The following is a 22992-nucleotide window of genomic DNA, read 5'->3' as shown; positions in this document are numbered from 1 at the left end:
AGTGTGCCAAGAAAACATCCCCCACACCATTACACCACCACCACCAGCCTGCACAGTGGTAACAAGGCATGATGGATCCATGTTCTCATTCTGTTTACGCCAAATTCTGACTCTACCATCTGAATGTCTCAACAGAAATCGAGACTCATCAGACTGGATGTTTTTCCCTTTTCACACCATTCTTTGTAAACCCTAGAAATGGTTGTGCGTGAAAATCCCAGTAACTGAGCAGATTGTGAAATACTCAGACCGGCCCGTCTGGCACCAACAACCATGCCACGCTCAAAATTGCTTAAATCACCTTTCTTTGCCATTCTGACATTCAGTTTGGAGTTCAGGAGATTGTCTTGACCAGGACCACACCCCTAAATGCATTGAAGCAACTGCCATGTGATTGGTTGATTAGATAACTGCATTAATGAGAAATTGAACAGGTGTTCCTAATAAGCCTTTAGGGGAGTGTAGATCACACTGTAATATTATTCAGAGACCCAACAATTCCTACCATGAGTTAGGATTTGCTTCTGTAATACCAAATACCAACAATCCTATCTTAGACTCCTCCTATCTTAAGACTTAAGATAGGAACTTTCTGTAATACGGCCCCCAGGTCATTAATTGGGCATCTTTGAGGCCCTTGCTGGCTAGCTAAGCATTGGAGTACTTAGATGCATGTGATGGATCATTGTCCTGCATAAAGATCATGGCCTTCTTGAAAACCGAGGACTTCTTCCTGTACCACTGATTGAAGAAAGTATCTTCCAGAAACTGGCAGTAGGTTTATGAGTTGAGTTTCAGTCAATCTTCAACCTGAAAAGGTCCAGCTATCTCATCCTTACTGATAGCAGCCCATAACAGTAGCCCTCCTCCACGCTGCTGACGCCTGAGTCGAAGTGGTGTCGTGTCCAACAGTGACCCGGCCACGGGCCTGTCCATCTGGTTCATCAAGAGTCAAACTCATTTCATCTGTCCATAAACCTTTGAAAAATCTGTCTTCAGGTATTTCTTTGCCCAATCTTAACGCTTGTGAATGTAATTCAGTAGTGGTTGTGTTTCAGCCTTCCTGACCTTGGGTCTCTCACACCAAGGCCATGTGTCTTATCCATTGCACCATTGCCACCCCCACCCCCATTTCTAGACACTCCAGGTAAATTGCAGTTGTGGAATATGGTGGCCCATTTTACCTGAAGTAATGAAGCAGCCTAATAATCATGCATACCTTGATTTAAAGTGTCATTCACTTTCGCCACACCCTCCCTTCATTACATAAACACATACCACCAGAAAATGATTAACTCCAAAGAGCATTCAAATTTATTTGGTTTGGAGTCGGAAAATGTGCATAGAAATAATTATTCATTCAGAATACTTACTTGCCAAATAATTGTACATGCAGTGTACTTTACATGTCTATGTGGAACTTGCCCACCCTGAGTCTTGAATTTGTGAATTTGTCCTTTCCTCCGTGTCCAAGTGCTTGCTAACTTTAGGAATCCTATCTTATCTTACTTCATCCATTCTTATCTCAGGTTAGGAAATCCTAAATGCTCGATCCAACATTGGTTTTGTCATCAAACGCATCGGTAGAATCAATTAAGTTCTGCCTGTTGACATTTTGTTGATTTTGCAAAAGCAAAAAAGAGCAGCCATGTGGATTAAACTGAGGTTGCTGCTTCAGCGAAAGTTGATTCAATGGCTCATGGCACTTTTTTTTTTCAAATATTTTTTGAAGGCCAAAGTTTTTATTTAATTATCATTTTGTGTTGTTACACTCCTGTTGGAAACTGCTACCTTTTTCCAGGAAAAAACACCTGAAATAACATACCTAAAATTAATCTCCTCAACCATTTGGCCTAGATACATAACTGGTAGAGGTCAGAAGCTAAAGAATATAAATCCACTGTAAATTAACATATTTATTTTACCATTACAGACTAAATGGAGATGCAATAAAGAAAAATATGATATTTTTTCATCCTTGATTAACTGAGAGCATTGTAATTGTTCAACAATAAAATTAATCCTGATTGAATTAATAGGGCTAATAGTAATAATAATTGTAGCAGCGGGTGTTGAGCAGGAACCAGGAGGCAGCAGGCAACTTGCAACCACAGAACGAGACTCCACAGCTCCGGAGCCAGAAACGCCTGCAGATAACGACAGAAGGAGAGAGGAGAGGGACAAGAAAGCACAAAACTACGGGAGAGAGAAGAAGTCAAGTTAGTAACGTACATTAAAGTGATAAGAATGTATACAGATGGAGAGATGGAGAGAAGCTTCATGGAGAGTCTCAGTCTAGGCCTAAGGGGTGGTTCTATAAGCTTTATCAAAGAGGAAAGTCTTAAGCCTACTATTAAATGTGGAGATGGTGTCTGCCTCCTGAACCCAAACTGGAACCTGGTTCCACAGGAGAGGAGCTTGATAGCTGAACGCTCTGGCTCCCATTCTACTTTTGGAGACTCTAGGAACCACAAGTAACCCTGCATTCAGGGAGCGCAGTGCTCTGGTAGGGTAATAAGATACCATGAGCTAAGATAAGATGATGCCTGAACATTAAGAGCTTTGTAGGTGAGCAGAAGGATTTTAAATTCTATTCTGGAATTTACAGGAAGTCCGTGCTCTCTTTTCCTCGTTCTTGTTGGAACACGTGCCTCGGCATTCTGGATCAGCTGGACAGTCTTAGGGAACTTATCAGAATCAGAATCAGCTTTATTTGCCAGGTATGTGTACACATACAAGGAATTTAACTCAGGCTTGTACATTGCTCACGATGTGCTTACTTACAAAACAATAACAATACAATAATAAAATCACAGACAGGCTACAGTAGAGATACACACTATAAACAAAAACAATATAGACAGATCTGTGATATACAACAATATGTGACAGAAGTGCAATAGTGCAAAGGATGCAGGAGTAAATTATTATTACTATTATTATTATCATTATTATGTACATGTCGGCGGTGGATGAGATATACATGTACACAAACACATACATACATGTAATGATGTACACAGTGCGATGTAGCACAGTGAAAAGGATTCTGGAATAAATAAGTATTATGTGCAGGTGTTATGTACTATATATACAATATACAGTATGAACAGCTCTGAAATAGAAAATGATGAATAAATAATAAGTGGTAACAGGTGGCTGATTAGAGACAGAGTTACTGGATTATTGCACAGGAATTACTCCTGACACTTTGAGGCAGAAATTAGCTGTTCATCAGAGTGATTGCTTGTGGGAAGAAACTGTTCCTGAGTTGGTTTTGGTTTGATTTTTTCTGCAGTCCTGACTGTCCGTTATAGTCTGCTCCTGTCCTTTTTGGTGGCAGATCCAAACCAGACAGTGATGGAGGTGCAGAGAACAGACTGGATGATGGCTGTGTAGAAGTGGATCAGCAGGTCCTTAGGCAGGCTGAGCTTCCTGAGCTGGAGCAGGAAGTACATCATCTGCTGGGCCTTCTTGATGATGGTGTCAGTGTTGGGCTCCCACTTTAGGTCCTGGGAAATAGTGGATCCCAGAAACATGAAGGATTCCACAGCAAACACAGGACTTTTGAGTATGGTGATGGGGGGCAGAGTGGGGGGGCTCCTCCTGAAGTCCACGATCATCTCCATAGTTTTGTTTGTTGTTCTGTTAGCCCTGTAGGCAAACTGCAGGGGGTCCAGCAGGGGGCCTGTAATGTCCTTCAGGTGAGCTAACACCATTCTTTCAAAGGACTTCATGACCACAGATGTCAGGGCAATTGGTCTGTAGTCATTTAGTCCAGAGATGGAAGGTTTTTTGGGGACCGGGATGATTGTGGAGCGTTTGAAGCAGGAGTGAACTTCACCCAGCTCCAGTGATCTGTTGACGATCTGTGTGAAGATGGGGGCAGCTGCTCTGCACAGATTTTCAGACAGGATCACACACCGTCTGGACCAGGAGCCTTCCTGATTTTCTTTTCCTTTGGAAGAACTGGCTCACCTCCTCTTCACAGATCATGAGTGCAGGTGAGGGGTTAGAGGGGTCGGGGGGGGGGGATATGTACAAACTGAGATCGATCTGATAAATAGGACTTAAACCAGCTTAGAGCAGTTCCATATACCAACACAGATGGGGATGGGCTGTTAATAAATGAAACCTAATACTAGCAGTGTAACGAGCCAGTTGTTGAGTACCAGCAGAGTTGGGGATGGTCTCCTGAAGTTAGTGAGGTCTCCACACTGACACAGGGTCGTTGGCAGCGTAGCTCCTTTTTGCTGCTTTGATATCTTTAGTCAGCGTGTTCCTGGCCTGGTTATACAGGACTCCCCACTTCTGAAGGCCTCCTTTTTGGTCTGACGAAGCTGCCTGAGTTTTGCTGTGAACCAGGGTTTTTAGTTGTTGTATGTGCGAGCAGCCTGATAATAAGGAATTGCAGTAATCCAGCCAGAAGTAAAAATGGACTAGTTTTTTCGCATAATTTTGAGACTGGATGTTCCTGATATTTGCACTGTTACATCGGGGCAGTTCTTGAAGTATGTTTAATGAGAGAGTTAAAAGACATGTCCAGGTCAAAAATAACTCTATTGTTGGTGCTGGAGGCCAGGACAATGCCATCTAGAGTAACTATATCTTTAGATAATGTGTCTCGGAGGTGTTTCACATTAGAAAATTACAGGTCATCCTGTTTTTTTTACATCCTGAAGGCACATTTGAAGTTTAGCTAACTGATTGGTTTCATCTAGCTTGATTGATAGATATGATTGGGTATCATCTGCATAAGAGTGAAAGTTTAGTGTTTCCTGAAAATATTGCCCAAAGGAAGCATATATAAAGTGAACAGGATTGGTCCCGGCCCAGAACCTTGTGAAACTTTGTGACTAAATTTGGCGTGCATGGAGGATTCATCATTAATATGTACAAACTGAGATCGATCTGATAAATAGGACTTAAACCAGCGTAGAGCAGTTCCATATACCAACACAGATGGGGATGGGCTGTTAATAAATGAAACCTAATACTAGCGGTGTAACGAACATTAGCACGTTGTGTTGTTTTCCAGTCTTTTCTTGTAACAGATGTATTAAGTCAATCCCGGGAACACAAACAGTCCAAGTGATATGTTAGGTAATTTGTGTTAGTTATGGGTGATGAAGCAGAACTCAGTTTACAGTCACATACTGCAGTAAGCCTGAGGTGTTTCACAAGCGTCCCTCGCCTCGTCATCAGATTACTTGTCTGTGTTAGCTTTCTTCTCTGCTGTTTGGCTTTCTTACTCATGTCATCAGTATGTTGACCTATGGAAAGAAAGAATGTTAAATTGCAGTACCTGAGTGGTAGGTTGTTCTGTAAAAGCTGTCATACACTCCTGTCAGTCCAAATTCCTAACATAGACAGACAGGGTCATGCACACATACCTTTAGTCATGTAAGTAGGAGTCATAGACCAGTTGTGTTTTCTCTTGCTCTGTCTGCTGAAAGGTCAGTAGTATTTTCATTATTGTCCTTTTGAATTAACTTAGTAATTTTACATCAGGATTTGTTTCTGGTCTATAGACCAGACAGAAGGATCGAGAGGGAAGGTAGATGTGTAGATGTAGGACATTTTAAGGTGTAAATGTTTTTAGCACCAGTTGATTTTTTTCTACAAAGCCCAAATGGAACCAATTCACTCGCAAACTCACATTTAGCGGGCTACACATCAGAATGGAATAAGATACTTTTGACACTACCAACTGTAAACTAGAATTGGCAAAATCTTCTTAAAACAAAGTGTGCTCGCTCACACTGACGGTTGCTGCTAAACTGTGCAAAAAGGATCATAAATTTTAATTTTAACATAAAAGCGCTTTAAAGCATTTGAAATAAGTTGAAGGATAATCCAGTAAAAGCATTCAAATGCCGTTAAACAGTCAGTTGATGTTTAAGTGCTGAAAGCAATTGAACTGTCAGGTTTATTGCTAACGTGAAGATATGTGATCACATTTGTTAATAAACTGTATATGATCATATATGATCTTTCGATACAATTACATTTACATCATGTATTCTAATGTATGTTAACCTAATGTATGAACATGCTCTATTGACATACTGTACACAGTATGTTTGATTACTGCATATATGAACAAATGTTAACAAATATGAAAAGTACAGTGATATATGAAAAATCTAATAATAAAAGATCACATCCAAAAATGTTTTCCTTTTCACTTGACAGGACAGTTTGTTTTTGTTGCGGCACAAATCCTGCAGGGTTGGTAATCACAGTCATACTTTTCTGTCTTATTCATTTTACTTTTATTTTTACACTACACTCACAAACATGTTGTTTGGTAGTACAGACCTCAACAAATGTCAAATTATCATGATTGTTTCATTGACAATGAAAATTGTGATCTATAAATATTCATTCCCAGTTGCTGTATTGCAAAATGTAAGCAATATGATTCTTTTTTTGCCATTTTGTGCATCCCTAGTATCTCGGCAGCAACTCCAACAAGGTGGAGCAAAAAATACAATGTAGGATCATAAAGTACAGTATTTGAGCAATGAAGCTGTACAACATAGTGTTTAAAATGGTGATAGCTGGGTGGGTTGACAATGAACTCTTTATTAAACAATAAGCCTGGGAGAATGGTGCTGCAGGCAGAAAAGTGTAGTTATCTTTAAAATTCTTCAATTATTGACTGGAGTCCTGACTAATGCGGGCAAGTCTGTCTGAAGTTACTTTTTAGACACACACATTAGACGTTTTCATCTTGTGCTGATTTGTGTACTGTTCTTTTCCATGTAATTATTTCCGTGTGAAGTGTGGGAGTGGCACTATGAAATGAATAATGAACTTTTTCTGCTGCTGCCATGCTAACGGATCTTTGCGGCTATAAACTTGTTAGCACTGTGGTGCTTCTAAATGCTAACCTTAATGCTAATGGTGCTTTCAGACCAAACGCGAATTTAATCCTTGCAACGCTTTCCCCGCGTGAGTACATTTGCTGCAAGTGTTCACCATAGACTGTATATAAAAAGGTGTTCACACACAACCCGAGAAGGCGATTAGAACCTGCGAAAATTTGCTCAGTTGAATATTTTCAACTCACGCGAAGGCCTTCGCGTCGTCGGCACCACCTGACAGGAAATTGTGGCTCTACTCGTCTTTGCATTGACTTTGTATGTAAACTCACCGGCCCGAACGCTCGCTTCGCTTTTGGTCTGAATGCACAGTAACATTCTCACAATGTTAATATGCTATATATGTTTAGCAGACACAATGTTTACCAGGTTCAGCATCTTAGTATAGCCTGTTTTCATGCTTAGAGGGAGTTGGAGTAGCAAAAGTCAGTGGGGTTCATCCTCTTGGGACCATGCTTGTCTGTACAAATCTTCATCCACAACCCAAGATTTTTCAGTCTGGACCAAAGTGGTGGACACAATAGTGCCGTCCTTAGAACCACACTGCAAGCATGGCTAAAAAAATCGTTTTTCGCTGTAGTAAGCAATAAGTTTTGTCATTGTAACTTCAGGACAACATATTTTCATGTTATATTTAAATAGCTGGATGTTTTCTTTCTTTCTTTTATAACAAGAAATATTTCTTGTAATGTGATAAGTGGATACAGTATGTCTGTTAAACCATAATTATCTGCTATTATTAACATATATCATTATTATAAACATATTTTTATATTTAGTTTTTGGTTTTTTTATGTCTTTGTAGAAATACATTGTTGTAGAATTCAATGTCAGGCTGCACAAGACTTTCCTTGTTCTTCCCTGTACTGTACCTGGCTTTAATTGCCAAATCTGTTTACGAAAGTATAAACAAGAAATTCCAGTCAGCTATTTCATCTCAGATTGTTCTTCTGCCCCTCCCATCAGATCAAAAACTTTTCTCTATCCAATACACACACACACACACACACACACACACACACACACACACACACACACACACACACACACACACACACACACACGCAAGCTGATAGGCCATTGGTAATTTTTTGCATGCCCAACATCCTGGTTAGATTAAGGACAAACATCTCAACTAAATGCCGCATCAAAATGCTGTTTCATTGTGAATATGTGTTAATTTTCTTGTTCGTAGTCTTATTCATGTTGTCCCCATTTTCCTTAACCTCAAATTGTCATCATGGTGTCTTTGCCCTGTTTCAAGATTTTCTAAAGATATCAACAAAAAAAGAGCTGTAAGAATTTGTAAGTGTGTGTGTGTGGAGATCTACAGTGGCTTTGTCTGAGCAACACTCTTAGCACAGTGTGTATACTTTGACCAATGCAGTTCCCAGAATGAGAGGCAATTCAGGTAAACTTTGTCTCACTATGTCAGTTTTAGTTTCAAATTACCCTTAATAATAATGACAGTAACATCAACATCATTAAAATAATTATGGTTTTATGAATATTTCCACCTAATTTTATTCACTTGCCTTTCCTGGAAAAACTCAAGTCTAATAAATAACAAACATCCTGCTCAGCTATTTTTAGTCCTGAGCTCTGCTCTGTCAGCTGCACGTTGTCTGATGGTTGAGTCTCTAAATCAGTGTCTTTGTTGATTTGACGTGATCATGTCTCACACTATGTTGTTCAGATGCTGTGAAGATTAAAATGCGACACTTTTGGTTGGGTTAGACGTCACTTTGTGGTTCAGTAAACGTCATAATCAATGCTGATATTTTATGTTATGATACATTGATATCCTATATGTTATATTTGCTATCTAAAGCTGGATATTTACATAGACACTGAACATCTTAAAATGGTGACCAGTGTCCTGCACAAAAATTATAAATATTTTAGACCTTTGCAGCACACTTAAGCTTTTTCACTCTTATGTGAGATATATGCTATGTTGTGTTTTATGTTGGCTGTCTGAAGCTGGAGATTGCTAACATTTTACATTGATATTGAATATCTGAAATATTTGATGAGTTTTATGTAAGAAACTTCTTGGTATTTTTGTCGTGGTGGAAAGGTATGTAAGAAAACGATTATGCCATCATGCCTCACTTAAAGGAAAAGTTAGACATTTTTGGAAATACACTTACTTTTTTTCTGGCAGAGAGTTAGATGAGAAGATTCATACCACTCTAGCATCTGTTAATTAAAAATCCAACTAGAGCCAGCAGCTGGTTAGCTTAGCTAGCATAAAGGCTAGCTAGGGGGAAACAAAATCAAAATCTACTAGCACATCTGAAGCTCACTAATTAACACTTTACATCTTGTTTGTTTAATCTGTACAAAAACTAAAGTGTAAAAATGATAATTTGCTGTTTTAGGAAGAATTAAGTGCAGGACTATTTCTGGGCCTGGAGCAGTAACGTTTTGTTAATTTTGTTAGTTACCTTTGGACAGGCAGGTTAGCTGTTCTCCCCTGTTTCCAGTCTTTGTGCTAAGCTAAGCTAACAGGCTGCTGGCTGTAGCTTCATGTTTAACAAACAACCATGAGTGGAATCAATCCTCTCATCTAATCCTGTGCCAAAAAGCGAAATACCTTTCAACCATTAATCCAATACACCTATTTGATGTTGGAAACTGAGACACATTTGCTTTAAAAACCTAACTGAATTGAAGTAAAATGTCTGAATAAAACCAAACTCAACAAAATGATCCCTTAGTCTAACTCTGGCAGGCTTCCTGGTGTTCTACACTGCTTTATGACAGACATTCAGTCAGCCTTTATTTCGCCACACCAGGAAGAGCTCAAAAAAAAAACAGTCCAGAAGTGGGAAATATATCCCTCAGGCTCCCAGATCAACCCTGAATCCTGATGAGGAAGTAATTATCACAAATTCAGAGTGCTCCCTTCCTTGCTGGTCAGATTGACTTTTTTTTTTTTCTCAGCAGCTAGCATTCACTTCCTCCTATGAGTAATAAGAGCAGCTTCACACAGACCGGTCTGCTTGTCAGATCGACTGAGTAACTGAGAGCAGCTCACACACAGAGACAGCGGGAGAGGCTCGTGCTCCGATCTACTTGCTGAATGTGTAAGTACAGAATAAGACAGACAACTTGAGTCATGTGACAATGTAACTCTGCTGTTTGTGTTAAATGTGAATCTCAGCCACAGTCTACAGTCTTGTCTCGTGTAGACTTGTCGTGTTTAAGAATGTGAGACACAAGTAGAGTGTCAGGTCAGATTGTATGCTGACTTACCGAGTACAGAGTTGCATAGAGCAAAGGTTGCCGGGGTTTGGACATGTGAGGCAATCAGAGCAGCCGAGCAGAGTAGAGCAGATACTCATACTTACTCTTCATTTTCAGGGAGTAAAATGAGTCTGAAGGCCTTGCAGATGTACTGAATATCAACTCAGCAGCAAAGGATGTGGTTTTGTGCTGCAGGTTCTAGCAAGCCTGTGCAAAGCCAAACCCCTTGCAGAGGGGAGGATGTCGCCGATAAAAACATCTTCAAGTGTAAAGCCAAGTGCCAGGGTTCTGTCTACAGCTTGTCTTTTCATGTTCAATTTATTTGTTATGGCTTCTGTAAAAAAAAAAAACCAAAAACCCAAAAAGATAACCCTGACATCACATCTTTGTTTTCTTCTTCATTCTTCAAATGTTTAGTTGACAGATCAAATGCAGTGGAGGCTAATCGCTCCATCTTGCATGTCAAGGATGGGAAATAAAACTGAACAAAGAAAAATGGCTCCAAGTATGATTGATATGTTTTGTCTGTAAACAAAGAGGGAGTTCAGAACGTTAACATGAGCGCCTTCTCAGCCACTTGTAGAGTGGTTTTGTTTTCATTGTGTCAGGTATAACTTCTCACATATGCATGTGAGAATATGGCTAAGTTTAGTTTTCAGAATGGCTCTGCTTGTGGGAGGAAAAGTGGAAGAAGTGGGTTGAGTCATTCAACAGTTTTCACCCTCAAATGTGATCTCTCTTTGGCCATGAAGTTCAGGGGGTTTCCAGAAAGAGCAATAAATATATCTGGAATGGGGTGAGGCTTGTGACATTAATACCTACACTCACTTTCACATCAGTTCCATTCATGTTTGTTTTTGGTAACTGACCTTAATGACAGTGGAGGTAAAATTAGACCAGGGATTTGTGCAGACCCTCAGCTTCCTGTCTCGGTGTGTCTAACAGGGGCTTTTTTTTTAACCAGCATGACGTCAGCCAGTGTTTGTGCTTACGTTGGCAGTCATGTGTTTGTGGTAACCAGAGCAGATTCTATCAGCGAACACACAAACCACAATGAATTTGGCCGAAACCCCCTGTGAGGCCGCAGCTGCGCTTCCTGTGTTTACAGTGACATCCTCCTGTTGACACCTGTCAACTGTTCTTCAACACAGGCCGTTGCCGTGGAGACGTTGATGAACCAGAATAAGGAGGTGAGGAGGATTCCCCAACCAGACAGTCCTGAGACGAGAGAAGAGAGGAAACACACACATTCTGAATTAGCATCCGTAATGGACCACCAGCAGCAGCACGCCAAAGTGGAGCGATTTCTCAAGTTGGGATACTCTCACAGTGACATCCTGAGGGTGCTGGAGAGCCTCCGTCATGACGCCCAGACCAATGACATCCTGGAGGAGCTCATAAAGACCTGCCACACATCCACTTACAGCAACAAAAGTGTCCCCAACAGTCCAAAGCTGGTGCCCAGAGGCTGCAGCCCCGTTCCAAGTCAACCCAGACCTGGATCCGACAGAGAGCCAGCTGCTGGCTTCAGACCAGTGGTTATAGATGGAAGCAACGTGGCAATGAGGTGAGTCAATTTAATACATGTATCATTAAGAATACTTGTCTTATATCTCAGTCTGTGTATGCTTGTACACAAGGTGGAAGAAGTGCTCCTAGTAGAAAAGCACTTTGTATACTCAACTGTGTAACAAGTAGAAGTCCTACATTCAAGATTTGACCAAAGTACTATTAGCAAAATGTACTTCAAGTATTAAAAGTTAAAGTGTTCATTGGGCTGAATGGTCAGTTTCAGTGTCATATTATTTTATTGTTATTGGAATATTACTATTACTGATGCCTTAATATATTAGAAGCCCTTTAATGGCAATCGAGGCGGAGCTAATTTTAACTTCTTTATATGCTGTTGGATCATTTAATCTATATTAATGCATCATATTTAACAAATCGCTCGTGTTTTCTTAATCTACAAAGGTAGTATCTTTACAAGTGTAAAGAAAGTACAAAGTAACATAAAGTGGAAATACTTAATTAAAATACATATAGAGTAAATGTACTTTTCATCACTGTCTAGTCAAATAATGTAACACAAATATATTTTATATGGCAGTGAAAGAATTTTTTTTTTCTTCCACTTCCTGGAAAGAATACTTATGAGGCAAGAGGCTCTGATCTGATATGTTTGTTCGTGTGCATGATTGAATAAGAAAAATAGAGAAAGAGCTTTATAACGGCATTATTTTAGTTTTGAAATTAATTTGTTTGTGTTTACCAGTATCTTTATTTGTGTCAAATCTTGTTTCGCTTCACAGATTAGAACGTACCACACTTCCTCTTTAAAGATGTGGGAAGTGAAAACATGATGTGTGCCTATATTCCTTTCTTTGTGTCCCCTCACTTCAAGATTACACGACGCCTGAAGGGCAATGTTAAAGGTTCACATTACATTTGAGCTGTCCAGTGACAAAGTAATACTGTTATCTAGCATGACTTGCAGTATGTCTAACAATGTACTGAAGTGAAATTCCTATATCACATGATCTCATGGTTGCTACCTTTACCTGACCTAAACTGGGTAACAAGGAAGCTCTGAGTCAAAAAGCTCATACAAATAATCTAGCAAGTAGGTGGGGTCATCATATGCATTGAAAATGGAAAACAAAAGAAAGATGTTTTGACAACACATATTGCTGTAAGGACATTGGGTTGAAGGAGGAAACGGGCAAAAGTATTTACCGTCACACCTTTTTTCTGTAGTCTTTCCTCAGCCATGAAATCTCAGAGGCTCAGGGAGACACTTCTCTCTGTTTCCCTGTGTGAGCCTCTTCAAAGTTACCCTGATCTGCTGTGAAACACACAGCTGGGACAGGTTTCTCACCTGAATAATCCCCATGTCCAACCTCACTCATTCCTGATGCTGACCATAAATGGTCTACCCTATAATTTTATTTCTAAAGTTTATTTGATTATTAAAAAGGGGCACTACAGTGATTTAGTATGGCACTTTCATTAAGTTGGAAGACGTGTGAGAGACAGAATGGTCAAAATTGAAGCAGCAGAAGTGAAGATATGCTGTCTTTTAGTTCCCAGTATGCTCAAACTGCAAAAACACTGGATCCTACACATCCCATAATGCAACGCAATATAATCTTTTGCTAGACCATCCCTGCCTGGTAAACTCCCCCGTCTTTCTTACTCACCACCGCCTACAAGTTTTCTTTTATTAATGTGTTTCCAAGCCCAAACCAAGATTACTCAGACAGTCTCACTTTACACATTAACACAACTGGCGTCTAGACTAGTGAGGGCCCCCTTTATATCCCATTCACATGCATTATATGTGGCCTAGCAACGTCATTAGTGTCAGTTGGCAAGAGAAAATTATGAATATAAAATTCTGCAAAATATAATTCTATATAAAGTGCAGTGAACACAATAGGATCATGCCTGCAGAAGTGGAAATGGTGCCTTTTTCAGATGCTGATGCTTTACATGAGAATTTTGTAGAATTGTAATTCCTCTGCATTTATCTGAACGAGGGTTTACATGCAACACCTTTAATATGAGAACAGAATATGAAGCATTGTGAGAGCCTAAAGCTGCACTAATCAACATTTTTTTATTAATCCTGATCAAATGACTAAGTGTTGTGATTTACCACCTCACTCTGCAGTCCCTCTCAGCTTTACGGTGTGTTTTAGAGTCTTGCTGCAAATTGTTTCGGTTCCACGGCCCCGAAACTTTAATTTTTTGGTTCAGTCTATCAGCCTTGTTTCCAGCAGCAGCAGGCAGTTGTTTACATTGAAAAAGTGCTGATAAACCCACCGTGCACCTCCTGCTCAGCACCGAACAGCAATGCCGATCTGCAGAAAACAGCTGCAAACTCTCTGACAGCACTGACTATATGAGAAAGAGCTATATGCTACTTTTTCAAGGAAATATCCTTCACAGTAAACTTTGTGCAACAACAATAAAGATATGCAAGGCAGAGCACTTATGGATTATGAATAAATCTACTTCATGCAAAGTGTCATCTTTGTAACCTGTTACATGCAAATATCTCACCACTTCCTGCTGATACAGAGAAGGGGAATCCCTGTGCGTGTGCATGTACACACGCACGCACTTTTCACTTTCTCTTGCAGTCACAACGATCCAGTTTAATTCTTCAGTGGTACGATTTTAGTATAAAGATATTTGTCAGGTGAACTTGCACTAACAGAACAGAGCAGATCAGGACTTTTCAATAACTTTTTAATGGTCTTGTTTAGTGAAATGGTATGCTTCAGGGTAAGGGCCTCATTTTGCCCTCTCTCTTCTTGATCTTGTCACATGAAGGAAAAAACATGTAAAAATGCCACTATATACTTTCAAACTTCAATTAAAAGCCAAACCCTATTAGACGCCTGTCCCTTTTACTGACTGGGTGTTACTGCACATTCTGACAAATAAACACAGGGCTCAATTCTGGTTCTGGTTTTGATAGAAGTTCTATGGATGTATAAAGAAAAAACACTTGAGCAAGTTTTAAGCTAAGCATACAAATTTAAATGTTATGTAATGTAATGTTATGTTATGGACATGTTACACATCGTTAGATCTCTTAGATTCTCCCCAATTCAATTGTTAAGTTCAGTTTACGGCAACCATGCGCAACAAAGTACAATTAATTCAAATTTACTGTCATGATAGTCAAAAGAGACAAAGGGGTGACTCCCGAGCTTTGGAGCGGTGATAAAGTCAGAATATTTGTATGTTATTCTGGACTTTTCAGGACCGGTACATTCCTTTCATGTTCACCAATCAGAAGCCTTGATAAGATCAAGTTATGATCAGGGTCAAGAACAACACCAAAAAAATGCTGCCAAACATAATGTTTTTCTTCTTGAGTGAGAAGTCTCTAATAATTTCCTGACTTATTGTGTAAGGCACTTTAAAAAAAAAGAACAAAAAGATTCTTATACTCTAGGATTCAGTCCGTGAGATAAAGTGCACATAGAGAGTCTCAGCTCTGTGTCAAGTTACTCATCTCTGTTGCAAAAGTGTTTTAGAGAACTCTTGGCACATGCCTTGTGACACAGTCTACTTCCTGAAAAAGAGAAGAGATGTGTGTGAGTAACATGCACAGAAACACAAAAGAAGAAGTCCTTTTTTTATTGACCGGCTTCTGTGTCTTTGCAGCCATGGTGACAAGAAGGTGTTTTCGTGCCAGGGCCTCCAGCTGGCAGTGAACTGGTTCTGGGACAAAGGGCTGCGGGACATCACCGTGTTCGTTCCCCTGTGGAGGAAGGAGCAGCCGCGACCTGAGGCTCCCATCACGGGTAAGGTCCCCTGACTGAGCTAAGGGTGGCACTGCGCACTCATTCTGACACAGTGCGAGTTGGTCAGTTAAAGGGAAATGACACCAACTGTAAAAATTCCCATGTTATTTCTGTTTCTTAGGAACTATTTCATCACGATATGTGTGCACATTGTTTCCTTTAAGATTTGTTTCAAGTGTGACCTCACCTGACTGTGACGTCAAATTGCATTGTGACACCACTGCAGGTGGTTTATAGACAATGAATTATATGTGACAGTGGTGCCAAAAGATTCTGGTTCAGGAAGGTGTGCCCCGCAACAAATAATAAACCTAACCCTATAACATTCATTGTCTTTGGAGCAGAGCCAGATTTCACCTGCCAGCTTTGTCATAAAGACGTGTCATGCAGCTTTTAGCTTCAGTACAGTGTTACAGGCTCACCATCTGTGAATATGTGAATCCTTACAGTGGGAGTCATAACCCTCTGACATACATCATGTTAGAATCCATCAGGTGCTTTTGACTTGAACCAATTCAAAGGTGCTCCGAGCGCAAACCTCTGCGAACATTGATCCACTCTCCATCTTGCTGCTTCAGCCAACAAATCATTGATGTCACTTCCGTTTTAAAGTTGCATTCATTCATTTTTTGGGCTATGTGGGGTCAATAAAACAAGCCTGTGATGTTGTTATGGAAAAAAGGAAAATAGATTTACACTTTCAGCAGACACAGAGCAACATTAGCATTCATTTGGAGTTGAGACCACCTAGTGAATCCAAGTCCAAGATTCACTGTCCTCGTAGCTCTATATTTGGTCTCCACCAGCTCCTCTGAAAAAAATATTTCTCTTTAGATGCTAAATCCTCTACTATACACTCACCAGCAAGTCACTAACATTCTCTATCTGCTGTTTGGTGCCTTTGGACAGTGGGTACATCAGAGCTTTTTCTCTGAAAACAGCTGCGAATCAGCAAACCCACCATTTAGATATGGAATTACATCATCAACTCCCATAGTTTTGTAACAATTTGTCAGTTGTTCACAAGTCTGAGAATAATCTTACCATCAAACTTAGTAAGATACAGTGTGTTCAGAAGTCTTTCTTGCTGACAGGCAAGTTTGGTTCAAAATACATGAAGGGTATATGAAGAAAACCAATCTGAAACTAGGACTTTTGGACAAAGGACAAATGAATTGTTGAGATGATCAGATCAGGAAGCCAACTTTTCAAATCCATCTGTTCACAGTTTTTATTAATACTTTAATGTACTAATCTTTTTAATACAAGAAAATATGAGTTTTGCTTAATCAGTTAATTGTTATTTAACATTATTGCTTTCACCTCTTATGTAAGCTTTTAAATTACCTGAAGCACCTATAAGTGGGTCCTACTTTGTATGTTCCATGAAAACACGTACTGCAGCAAAACAAGGTGATTAATGAACAACACAGTGTCTTTCATATAGCATGTTGAGACAGAACTGACATGAGCCGGAAAGACTGTAGAAAAACTGTTCCGGCATGTCATATGACACTCTGATGTGTAACAGATGGCTGCTGGTAAATTCCCATCTCTCCACCCTGGCTGTTATTGTCATCCTGTTTGGCAGCCTGATCCCTTCACTGAGGGCAGCTAGCCAGCTTGGATTTACAGTAGCCACAGTGGACTGCAATGGAGTGCATTCACTAGTTTCACTGTAAAAAACAAGTATCAAATTGTCCATGGAATAAACAATGAGGAAGTGTAACCACAAAACTGAAAAACAGTATGTTGTTCATGTTGGATCAAGTCAGCTAAAAATATCTTCTTTCCTGAAAACAGCTTAACAGCAATTTACAAGGAAGTATCACCAGCAAGTGCAGTTCCACGCCTTATACAACCTGGAAATATTTACTACTAACAATAGATCAAACTTGGTCATCTGTCATCAACAGCACACCAATTTTACAGGTGATGGAACGATTTGCTGGCTTCAAACTTAATATGTCCTACACTTCAAAGTAAACACATACAACAACTGCAACAACAAAGTAAACACACACAAAAACTGCACCATCCTCAGTGATCAGAGTGAGGTGATCAAAGTCTGCAAGCAGGGCTGTGTTCAAATTTGACTTAGTTGACTCACTGATAAAGTACCTAGTTTCACCCTAAATTTCCCTGATTAATCACTAAAAACAGTGTTGATCTCTGTTCCATGGCAATGTTCAGCTTTGTTTAACAATACTACCTTTACCATGAATGTATATCTCAACCAATGTAAATCATTTTTTAAACTTTTTTAAGGGGTATGCACTGACATCACTGTTCAGTAGCACCCCTGAAACTAAACTGGACATGGAGCTCTCCATTAGCTATGAAACCTCCGCCATAAATATGTCACATGCTAACAGTGATATTTCTGCTGTTAGTCACCTGAAAAAGTCTAGTTCTCAAAACTGGGAATTTTTGGGACTATTGTGATCCACCAAGCTAGATATCAGATATTACAACCCGATATCTCAGCTCAAAATGTGCTTCACCAAATGGTTTACAAGACCATTAAAGCATCGACACATTTGTTAACTGACACAAGAAGGACTAGGTGCTATGCCATCAGCTAATTATAATCTATAAACAATGATAAATCAACTATTCTCGTGTGTTTCGTAGATCAACATATTCTCCATGAGCTGGAGAGGAGGAAGATCCTGGTGTACACACCATCCCGCTGCGTAAACGGCAAGAGGGTGGTGTGCTACGATGACCGGTACATTGTCAAGCTGGCCTTCAACTCAGACGGCATCATCGTGTCCAATGACAACTATCGTGACCTGCAGATGGAGAAACCCCAGTGGAAGAAGTTCATAGAGGAGAGGCTGCTCATGTACACCTTCGCTAATGACAAGTAAGACTGATGGCAGCCTCAGGTCACTATGCACAGACGTGGGGCCTGTACAGAGTGTGTAAGGGGCAGAGGGGAAAATGAAGAAGGGGCACCTCTTCTGCACACACGGTTAAAGTGAAGGTTTCTTTTTGCCCCAACATAACGCCATGCATTCATCAACTCTAATGTCACCTAAAGGTGTGTCTCTGTGTTGGTGCAGGTTCATGCCTCCAGATGATCCTCTGGGTAGAAACGGTCCCACCATTGATGATTTTCTGCAGAAGAAGCCATGGACCCCGGACAACAAGCAGCAGCACTGTCCTTACGGTTGGTTTACATTTCTGTTTGGCCCAACAGCACACAAACTGCTCAGGTTACACTTCCTTGTACTCTCCTGGGGGATTCAAAGTCCAACCACACAATGCACACAAAATGATAAAAACCAGCTTAAAGGATATGAAGCGTCTGATCAACATTTGAGTCTGGGACATTTTCATGTACATTAACGTCTGTTTTGATCATCTATATCTATATTATAAAGGAACCATGGAACACAGAAACAGTTCCAACTGCTGTTATGTTTGATCACCAGGGGCCAGACGGATAAACAATGAGTATACACAAAAAACACACATAATCACGTGTACACTGACTGATTGACATTTGGAAACAAGAGTCTACAGCCATGCTAGTAGCTCTGTGAGGCAATTAGGCTTCGAGCTAAATGCTAACATCAGCATGCTGACATGCTCACAGTGACTCACAGTGGTATAGTTTAGTAGCTGAGGCTGATGGGAATGTCACCATTTTTGTAGGTATGTTGTTCATAAAGTTAACCAAAAATATATGACATATTTATGTGAAAAGTCAGGGGATCCCAAAAGTTATAAGGATGCTCCATCTGGGAATGAACAAGTGTACAAAATATTTTGCTAGTTAATCTAGTAACTTATTTCACTGGATAAGTGAAAACTTTGACCTGCTAGTGGAGCTAAAGATAAGGTCAGAAAATCACCATATTCATTCAACCTTTGGTCAACATGGATCTGTACCAAATGCCATGGCAATCCATCCAACAGTTGTTGAGATATTTAAGTTTGGATCAAAGAGGTGGACCGACCATAGACAGTATAAACTGTGGTAGCCACCTGGCAGACACTGCAGTATTGCCCGTACTTTCTGATGGTCCGGTTGTCAATCTGGGAAGTGCCGGGCAGAAACAGACTGACCACAGTGTATTTTCTAAATGATTCAACTGGTTTAGAAAAAGATTTCATAAGACCAAAATGTTTTTGCAACCCATAAAGGAAGTGCAAACATCACCCAAATGATTTCAAGTCAGCTGAAAAGTAGAAGCTATGAACTGTGTGGAAAGCTCTGTCCTTGCATTACTTCTTTGTAGATCCCTTTAGAAGTGCAAATTTCCATCTGCCTTCACTGAAACTGTGAACTCATCACAACATAATCTTTTTTTAGATTAGTGACTGTAACAGTTATGAATGATTCAGACATGGTAAGATGTTTTTTCATCAAACCTACCCTGTGTTTACAGATTGAAAGGTAAATGGAGACACTCTCAGAGAGAATCAGAGCTGTTTTTTTCTTGTCCTTCTTTACTCCTGACTGTGGCATATGAAACTAAGATATTAGCTGTGGAGTGATTTGCCTGCCTGTCACTGAGGGACTGTGCTCGAGAGACACTCAGCCAACACAGGGGCTGCTGGGGACAAACAGCCCAGAGACAGGGATCCCTACAGAATGTCCTACAATAATAGTTTTTGCCTTTGTACCACAGCCACAAAGATGCTGGAGTTTACAGCAAATTTGTTTGCTAAGCTAAGTGTTTTTAATGTAGTGCAGAGGGCTTACAGCATACTCAGACACACACATCCAGTGTTGACAGTTTCTATAGGTGATACAGGTTTACGGTTGTGGAGCCCATAAATAACCTTTTCTTTCTTTCTTTCTCTCTTTCTCTCTTTCAGGAAAGAAGTGTACCTATGGAGTCAAGTGCAAATTCTACCACCCAGAGCGGGCCAACCAATCACAGATGTCTGTGGCAGATGAACTGAGGGCGCTGAGAGACAAAGCCAAGAAGTTCCCGACCAAACCGAGCCTGCAGGACACACCGTACGGCCCTCTTGTGTATCAGCCAGAGCACAGATACACTTCATCCACCCCTCCGCCTCTCAGCACAGACGATCAGTCCCACAGGGCTTCACCCAGCGAGCAGTTCCTCTATCACAGAGACACCAGCAGCCCGAGAAGCCAATCAAACACGAACCTCCACCTTTGCCCGAGCCCCGATGTGGACGAGGCCTTCAGCTCCATGGAGAGCTCGATGTCCAGGTTCTACATCCAGGATGTGCCATACAGCATGGAGCGCCCTCTCCACAGCTACAGCAGTGGGGTGGCCAGCTACAGCCAGAGCCACAACGACTACTCCCTCTCAGGGTCATACGGCGGGAACAACCAGAGGTCCTGCCAGGGCGGAGGAGGTTACTACCCTCAGCAAAACGGTTCGGTGTCCTGTGAGTGCCTTGTGTGCAGCCATTGCAGGTGTGGTCACCAGCAGACCAGGATGCCCCCCCACCACCATGCAGGATGGGGCTCCTGTCCGGCTTTGTCTCCAAATAACAGGGAGCATCCTGGCCTTTTTTCAGAGAAGCAGTACTTCAAACAGCCCTCTAACAGACAGAGCCACAGCTTACCGAGGGACCCATGGGTGCAAGGCAGCCTCTCTGATGACAGGGTGATCGGCCGGGCCAAGACCCCGTCCAGCGAGCAGAGGAAGGGCCTCAGGAGCCAGCTGAGCACCCTCTTCCCTCAGAGCACAGTGGAACAGGTCATGAATGCCTACCCACACGTCTCAGACATGTCCGAACTGATTTCTCTCATCCAGAGCTACAGGACCAGCCACATCTCCTTCTAGATTAGAAAGACTCATTTTGACTCAAGCTGAGCCGACATTGGAGTTCTCATCCCAGAAGCAAAGTGAAAACTGAAAAAAACCTCTACTTTTCTTGAAATTACTATGAATTTGTGTTACTATGAATCATACTGTGGGAAAACTACCACTGTTGCTTGAACACATTCCAAACCTTACCTTTATTTTAGCATTAAAAAGTGACTCAATCTGATGAAGTCTTGAAAATGTAGCAGACTGAATGCTATTTCTTTATCTTAGTATGAAGGTGCAATGCACCACGCTCCATACATGCTACTTATTGTAGCAGTGACAAATGTTTTATTAAAGCAGTTGTTTTCTCATGTTGCCTCAAAATGAGGAACTCTATTACACTAGTCTGTACTTCTGTAAAGAATGTAATTGACCCATTTTTGATATGAATTTTAGAGGCTTGTGTTTTTGCTGTGCATGTGAAATAAAAGCTCTCAAACCACCCTGGATATTTGTATCTGATAAACATATGAAGTAGTCCTTACAGTTGGTGAGATAAATCTTATTTTAAATCAACATTCAAATTTCTAGTGTTGCCACAATCCAATCAGCATTTGCCACAGTATGTGCTTTCAATCAGTTATCAAGGCCAAATACCTGCTGCAACATGCTGAGAGCTTGAGCCACTCGGCAGCTTTCAACCCTGTGTGACTGATATATAATCTAACATAATGTATTATGACTACTCTCCACCTGTCGAATCCAGACTCCAAAAAAATAGGGGTCTCAGTTAGCATGCTAACGTCTTTGACATAACGTCAAAACTGTTACTTCTTCACATGCTGTTGATAATGTAATGATATGGCCATATCTTACCTTTAAACGAGCAGTCCAGTATTTCATTTCAGTAAAGTCAGGGGACTTGCATGAGAGAGAATAAAAATAAAGAATAAAATAAAAAGGTCAAATCAAAGCAGCAGAGATATCCTGACTTTTAGTCCCCAGTATTTTATGGCAATCCATCCAGTAGTTGTTGAGTTGCCTATTTCAGTCTGAATCAAAGCGGCGGACTGACAATGAATCCACATTACCATCCCTAGAACCACATCCCTAGCATGGCTAAAAACACATCAGTGAGCCACTCCATTGCATTACATGCTCCTTCATTACATTCAACATGGCTACTGTACTTTACCTTGACTCAATCCCACATACACAGTCCTGCTACCATTTGGTTCTCACTGGAGCATCAAATGTGTATTAACACCGGTACACAGCTGAAAGTGGTCCCCAACAAATGGACTATTTGCTAAAATACACATTGCTAAATTGTGTCAGCGATGGCATCGGCACCTTTTCCACGGTTCCCACTGCTGTGGCCAGTCCCAGCTGCAGGAAAACTTGGTAAAACTGCCTTGGAGACCCATCAGGAATGAAAGTCTCCCATGACCTCCCAGCTGTCCTCATCATACTTCAAGGCATCCAGCAAGGTCTTGATGCAGTTGTAATCCTCTCTGAGGTGCACAAGAGTGAGCCAGGGGAATAAACGGGTACTTGATGGAGCAGCACGGCTTTGAGGCTGGTGGACCCCGGAAGCTGCTGATGTCACCACTGCACATCAAATCAATCCAATCCAATATCTAACAATATCTATCATAAGTTTGCTAACATTAGCCACCGGTCATCTTTGCTGAGTCCCCCCCCCCCCATTACTCTATTACTGGTTATAAATAAAAATGGGCACAAACTAACTAATTAATAACATTAATATTCACACTACTCTAT

The 22992-nt window shown here is 40.8% G+C and overlaps 1 protein-coding gene and 1 long non-coding RNA gene across 3 annotated transcripts; one reads left to right on the top strand and one right to left on the bottom strand.

Moving 5' to 3' along the window:
- Positions 1-1291: 1291 nt before the first annotated feature.
- Positions 1292-2546, bottom strand: LOC123977958. The gene is made up of 2 exons (XR_006826812.1): positions 2352-2546; positions 1292-2196 (listed from the first exon to the last, which is right to left on the bottom strand). It is a non-coding gene; the product is annotated as an uncharacterized LOC123977958 (long non-coding RNA).
- Positions 2547-2700: 154 nt separating this feature from the next.
- LOC123978160 (probable ribonuclease ZC3H12D) lies at positions 2701-21709 on the top strand. 2 transcript variants are annotated; one of them, XM_046061315.1, is made up of 7 exons: positions 2701-2720; positions 9837-9979; positions 11291-11706; positions 15321-15460; positions 18095-18329; positions 18529-18635; positions 20294-21709. In XM_046061315.1, the coding sequence occupies exons 3-7, from the start codon at positions 11312-11314 to the stop codon at positions 21238-21240; spliced, it is 1824 nt and encodes a 607-aa protein (XP_045917271.1). In that variant the 5' UTR covers positions 2701-2720; positions 9837-9979; positions 11291-11311; the 3' UTR covers positions 21241-21709. The 2 variants fall into 2 exon arrangements, with proteins under 2 accessions (XP_045917271.1, XP_045917270.1); XM_046061314.1 differs by lacking the exon at positions 2701-2720 and adding an exon at positions 6220-6231.
- Positions 21710-22992: the final 1283 nt, after the last annotated feature.

Source organism: Micropterus dolomieu, linkage group LG10 (assembly GCF_021292245.1).
Source record: "Micropterus dolomieu isolate WLL.071019.BEF.003 ecotype Adirondacks linkage group LG10, ASM2129224v1, whole genome shotgun sequence".
Taxonomy (NCBI): Eukaryota; Metazoa; Chordata; class Actinopteri; order Centrarchiformes; family Centrarchidae; genus Micropterus; species Micropterus dolomieu.
The sequence above is the reverse complement of the archived record's forward strand: the minus strand, read 5'-3'. Positions and strand labels throughout refer to the sequence as shown.